The sequence below is a fragment of the Lottia gigantea genome (assembly GCF_000327385.1).
Source record: "Lottia gigantea unplaced genomic scaffold LOTGIsca_57, whole genome shotgun sequence".
NCBI lineage: Eukaryota > Metazoa > Mollusca > Gastropoda > Lottiidae > Lottia > Lottia gigantea.
Window position 1 is genome coordinate 110,952 of NW_008709945.1, and position 6,901 is coordinate 117,852.

At 30.1% G+C, this 6,901-nt stretch overlaps 1 protein-coding gene across 1 annotated transcript; it reads right to left on the reverse strand.

The window, feature by feature from the left end:
• Positions 1–599: 599 nt before the first annotated feature.
• LOTGIDRAFT_127429 (hypothetical protein) lies at positions 600–4,525 on the reverse strand (the record flags this gene model as incomplete). Its single annotated transcript, XM_009063305.1, has 9 exons — positions 600–818; positions 1,133–1,339; positions 1,566–1,732; positions 1,920–2,014; positions 2,269–2,492; positions 2,715–2,846; positions 3,176–3,412; positions 3,596–3,768; positions 4,087–4,525. The coding sequence occupies 9 exons, from the start codon at positions 4,523–4,525 to the stop codon at positions 600–602; spliced, it is 1,893 nt and encodes a 630-aa protein (XP_009061553.1).
• Between the last annotated feature and the right edge of the window lie 2,376 nt (positions 4,526–6,901).

Genomic DNA, 6,901 nt, shown 5'->3' on the forward strand with positions numbered 1-6,901 from the left:
TAATACATCACAGTGTTTATAGATAATCATAAAATAGTATTGAAAACATACGTTAGAATCAGAATTATGAATGATACAATTAAATAATGAACCAGTGATAAAACAACGCTTAGAATTGGTCTAATTGACAGAGAATAAAACATCTTCTGTTCATCCACTAATTCAGCCAAGTAATTCAGTGTTCTCACCTGTTTACTAAGGTCTAAAGAAACTATTTCAGAGCTAATTACAGGTAGTTTAAAATCATTAATACCAGTATCAAAATAGTCTTGTAATTCTCTATATTCCTGTAGAGTTATATCCCCTGATTCTTCCTTTTTACCTGCTCCTTTCTTGGACTTGTTACCTACAACATGGAGGGTCATCCTTTATTCATCTATTTTTACAATTTTCATAACATATATGCAGCATTAAAGAAAGGTTCCCTTATTTCCATTTAAATGGGTGAGCATCCCATGATCTCCATTAGGTATTTTTCAATTGACTAATTTTGCCAACATGACACTTTACCCAAATGTTACACTGATATCGTTCGTTAATACGTGTTAATATGTGAAAATAGGCATTCTCAACATAACGCTCTAAATATATAACATGGACTAACCTGTTTTGATGGTAGATTGCTTCGAACTGTTTCCTGTCTTACTTTGTTTAGAGTTTTTATAATTATTTTGCACAGTGATGTACATTTTATGACATTGTGGTATCAAACCATTAGGTATCATTCTAGGATTGTGTTGATAAAACTGAAGAGATTTTCCACCACTCAGTATAGCTTTATGAATTGATTTCTTAGAATACTGACTTTGGTTATAAATCTGTGAAAGAATTACCAAAATTAGTCATAAGAAGGAATAAATGAAATCTCATACAATCTACGTGTGGTTCTTACATGGAAATAACACATACGAAAGTGGTTCACAACAATTTTGAATCACTTCCTCGAATTAATAAGTAGAATTTTACAAAGGATATAATATTTCAACAAAGCCTTCAAATCAAATCATATTCGTTTCTAAACCTTTAAACGTGATTTAAAGGCCTTGTTGAAATATTATTGCCCTTTCAAAAAATTTGACTTAAGTCGAGGAAGAGATTTAAAATGGTTGTGACAGTCAACAATTCTACAGACCTGCTCTTCCTTGCCTTCAGTCACCAACATAACAATCCTTCCTTCTCTCTTTCTTCCAGTTCTCCCCATTCTCTGTACCAATCTAATAGGACTCTTATGGGCATCAAAACAAATAATCAAATCAACATCTCCAATATCTAATCCTTCTTCTCCAACACATGTTGATACTAGAGTATTGTATCCTCCCTCACGAAATTCTTTCATTACCTATATCAATCAGAAATCTTACGATTATACACATTATCTTTAATAATGCAGGAAACCACTTATTTTATCACGAACCATTGGAGTTTACAAGAGAAAACATGATTTTTTAACATAAAAACATTTTATAGATATACTAATAAATACAGAAAAGGCTAAAGATGCTCCATTTATAATTAATTAAATAATTTCTTGAAGACAGAGAACAATTTTTCTCATAAATCCTCACCCTCAACTGTTCTTTCTGAGAAAAACCTTTAGCAGCTTTACCCACTGATGACTGACCAATAAAACTCATAGCTTTAATTGTTGGTGGATGTTGATTTAACATGTTAGTTATTTCTATCACACTGTCTCGATACTGAGAAAATATCATTATCCTAGTTCCTCCTTTATCTATAAAATCAACAAATACTAGTGACAATGACCTAATGACATTCTATAATTCTATTGAAATATATATATTGCAGGAGAAACAGACACCAATTTTAAATTCTGAAAAAAAACTAATTGATACAGCAAATAATTGAACCCCAATTACATATCATATAATTTGTAATATTTAATGAACAATGATATATACCTTTAAATTTCTCAAAATGTCGAATAGCAATCTCTAGTAACTTGTCCATTTTAGGATGACCAGCTATAAATGATGGCTTTTGACTTGCTGATGCACTGAAACAAGAGCAAATTGTTACATGCATAAAAGATTTTAAAACATGTTGATATTAGTATCTCTGTTGAATAGTATAAATCTTTTTATCTTGTCAATATATTGATGATCTTTGCAAATGTTTTCATTTAATTTCATTCAATAATTAACCATTAATCAGTACAGGGTATTCTACTGGTGATATTGGTTACAAAAATGCAGGAAGAAACAGAAAGAAAGCTCACATCCTGTATTCAAAGATTTTAAAACTACCTACTCATCATATTTAGAGAATTTCTGTGATAACATCTTCATGATATCATTAAAATCAGCATTACGTATCAATTCAGCTTTAGTTCTACCATACCCTTTGTCAGTATTCACTATACCATCTAAATAGTTATATAATGACCGTAAACCATGCAGTTGTAATAACTCAAAACCATGATATAAACTTATAGCCATAGCAAAATCACCTTCTACAACTCCAAACTGAGTTGGCTGAAATAAGAATTCTAGAAGTTAATATGTGTATCATTATCTACATTCAATCCCTATCTGGTGGAAGAATGGTTGACTGTGAATTCCCCTTAATACAAGAGAACTCTATTTTCTGTCTGTAGATGTTAGATGTACAATCGCTCAAACAGTACTGCTAAGAACATGCGATTTCTTCATTACATAAAATTATATCAGATGATATCAAATTAAAACAAATCTTACAATTAAAGATTCAGGTGGGTTCTGTCTGAATTCATCTCGTGATTTTAACAGTAAGAATTTAGAGAAACTTGTAGTAGGCCGATTATATACTACTCGTAATTTATTTAGTCTCTTGATAACTACATCCATTATCTGAAATATAACATAACGGTACAAGCATCTAATAAGTTTAAATCAATAAATCAACAAACCAACTTTATATTTCATGAATTTTTTATAGGAGCTGTGTTTAAATATTTAATTAATTATATAAGAAAGTGCAAAAACAAATGCAAATGTTTTTCAACACTCCTGAAATATTAGTTCACGATATATTTTGAAATATTAAATTTAATCATAGAAATCCTTGCTTCAATGTAACATAAATAAAGACAACATATCATAAGAGCTTGTACAACAATTTGAGTGATTAAGGATTTATCTAAAGAATACAAAATGTAACCACAAAGAGATCTGCTTACCTGAATATATTTTGTCTTCACTTTATTTAATTCCTCACCCAGTGGTACAACCACCTTATCCACCTTTCGTTCATGTGTATATGGTTTAATATCAATACTATCTTCAGTTCGTATTTCAATATGTGATATCAATAAATTAGTTAAAACTTGTTGTACAGCCTTAATATCACTACCTGGTGTAGCACTTAAAGCCAATACACGAAAATTACAGGTATATTTAGATAACTCTCTTATCACCTGAAAATAGATATATTGGATTATTATAGTTATTTTTATTCAAAAATTGATATAAAAAGCAAATTTAAGAATTTCAAGACCTATTTAAGAAACGAACAAAATCAATGAAGGTATATTGTTCATTATTTGAAGTTCAATAATTTTAAATAAACTAATCACTTGAATTGTGGTAAAACAAGGTACCTGACAATAAGCATGATTTCCAAGAGCCTTGTGAGCCTCATCAACAACAACACATTTCACATCTTCAGCAGGACAGGATCCACGACTTAAATCATTGGTTATAACTTGTGGTGTGAGAAAAAATACACGTTTTCCTTTCCATGCTTTTAATCTTTCATTGGGCACCATATTACCTAGGGCGAAAGGGAAAAATTCTTACATAGATCTTAGAACTAGCATGGCTGTTACCTCATGGATTAAAACTGCATTACTAGATTGGAAATTACTTCAGTTTTTTTTTTTAACATACTTACTTATTCAGTTAGTGCTTATAAATAAAAATATTTTTTTTTCTTTTGTCTGTCTGATGGAATTGTATCCCAAACATAAGTCAACATAAGATAATTTCTTGTTGTTCTAAATTCTTTGACTAACATTAGATATCAGTCTTTCTTTAATAGAATAAACACAAGTATCTAATTATTATGGATTATGGCCATTATGCTACAAACCTGTCATTTCAGCAGTATCTGCCTGGGGAATACCCATAATATTATAACAAGCTTCTATCTGTTGAGCAACCAGTGGTTTAGTTGGTGCCATGAATATAATTTTACCCTGAGGGTACCATCTATAGTAGTTATACATTACAACTGAGGCTATAAAAGTTTTCCCCAAACCAGTTGGTAGGGTCACCATTGTATTCTTAAACAAAGCTTGACTGACTATATTATACTGGTAGTCTCTGACAGGATAGTTGGTGGGGTAGATCCATAATTTTCCTGCATGTCTATCAAATCCTGGTATGGTTACAGAAAACTGGGGCTCTGATTCCAGGCCAAAGGAAATGTTTCCTTCATCTTTATTTCCATCCTTGCTTTCAGTGTTTTTATTCTTTGTAAAGAGATGATCAGCATACAGCAAACTTTCATCTAAAACCTGAGCCAACATTTCATCTTCATCATCCTCACATAAATTGATGATGTCATTATTATTATTATAGTTGTTAGAAGTTAGTTTAGATGTACTTGGTTTATTTGTTGTGCTAGTATTTTGTTGTTCTTTCTTTCCCCAGGATTGGAATAATGTAGACTGTTTTGGTTTGTTAAAATTCATCTTGGTTATTTCTTGAATTCTTGTTCAACCCATCATTTGTCTTAATGGAAATGTAAACTGTAATGCAATGTAAATACTGCATGTATATTATAATTCAGCAGCACTGGTAAATTTATCTCATTCTTCCGTGACCCATGCATTAATAAATTAGGAAACATATTTCAATATTGTCCTCAACAAAGTCAAAACAAAATGGAAATTGAAAAGTAACTGACTGAGAATTTGAAGTGGCTATTATTAAATTGGAATCGTGGGCTATGAAACTAAATATTTCAAGCGTCTTGCTAGAAATCTAAAAGTGATATACCAGGTATTAACATTTAAGATATATTTTGAGTTGAAAAATCCGCCATCATTAAAATATAGTACCTTTTATGGTTTCTAACATTAAAGAGCCACTGCGTACAAATGTATTTTGGATTGAATAATTGGTCTAAAATTGAACATGGACCTTACAAGAAATTTACTCTAAAATCAGTTTTACTGACTTAGTAAGCCTAAGATTAGAATCAGTGTAGGTATCTACTATCAACTGATCCAATTTTCGTTGCAATGCAATGGCTTAAGGTAGGGGTAGTTATGAACAAGGCAAACTACACTGAAGCTTCATGCATTACTGGAATAACAGAGGAAATTCTGACTTCATCAATGATTAAAGGTTGATTACAACAAAAATCGAATATTGCAAAAAATTGACTAATGCAGAAATCACACTCAAATGAACTTATTGGTAAACATTCAATTTATCAAACTCCCGCTTAATTTCTTCCCTTACAATTGCTTGTTACTTTCACAATTTTCTAGACTGTCCGTTTAAGGCTTCTTTCCTGGTAGCTCAGATCCCTGTAGTCATCATAGACACAGAAATTTAGTTAAAGATCAAGACAATCTTTTCAAAATTAAGCACTTTTATTTCTACAACAATGACACAAAACAAAAAACCAAACTTGTAAAGTTCAAAGTAGTGTGTTTACATCAAAACACAATAGAAAAGAATCAATAACAATAAGTATATGAGAAATAAACTCTAAACTGTTAATTATATAAAAGAGAATATTGTAAAAATGTTCAATAATCCAATAAAGTGGTCCTAAAATATCACAGTAAAATATCAGCAGAGTTAAAATTCCACTGAAAGAATAATGATTGTGAGAATGCAATTGTAGACCTTGAATTTGCTAATAAAATAAATAATATTAAAAAATACTAATTATGCAAATCAATTTGTTATTTATCAATAGATATATATTTTCTTATAAGTTCAGATCATTTGAAAAAAAGTCATATAATTAAAAAATATACATCATAGCTTACAAGATCACTGCTGAAGAAAAATAAATATATCTTTTGTGCTGTTATAATCACAATCTCATTATGATTTTTAGTGCAAAGATTTGATAACCTCAAATGTAGTGGACAACTTGAAACAGGCTCTACCAACTTAACTTTTTTTCATAAAATTATAAAATGGTGGGCTACTATACACATATTGAAATTGTCATGTTTTTGAATATATAATAAGTGATTAATGATTCCCAAAAATGTTTTGTATCCCAGAAAAAATATTATACTCCCTAAACTTCTGAAAAAGGTTTCTGAGACCAGGCAATTAGAGTACGACAAATGAAATACAATAATATAATATTTTACTGTCAAAATAGTGCACAATACATCAATTGTAGAGCGATATAGAAATAATAAAACATGACATGCATAATAAAATAAATATATTAAATAAAGATATTGTCCTCAGATGTGCACAAATATTCTTGCTTGTCTATTCTACTGTAGCTTATATATATATATATAATAGATAATATATAATATATAGATAGAGTTGAACATAATATCATTCGACAAGCAAAGATATATGTGAACGTCCAACCTAAAAACCAGCAGTCTTTATTTTGAGGCAGAATAAATAGTGATTGAAAGTAAATAACACCAATCAAATATAAACATAGACAAGCAGGCATATTTGTGATCCAGGAATGATTCAAGACATACATACAGTCTTTATTTTTAGGCAGGAAAAATAGGTAATGGGACTAATTGAGTTAAGATTATATTATGTTCATTACATCTCCAACTACCTAAAAATACTGTGTCCTGCATGAAATGTTGTCATATTGAAAAGCCCACAGAGCTTTATTACAACGTTATTATTAGTGCAGACATATTGAGAACTTGCAGTTCATAGCATATGCATTA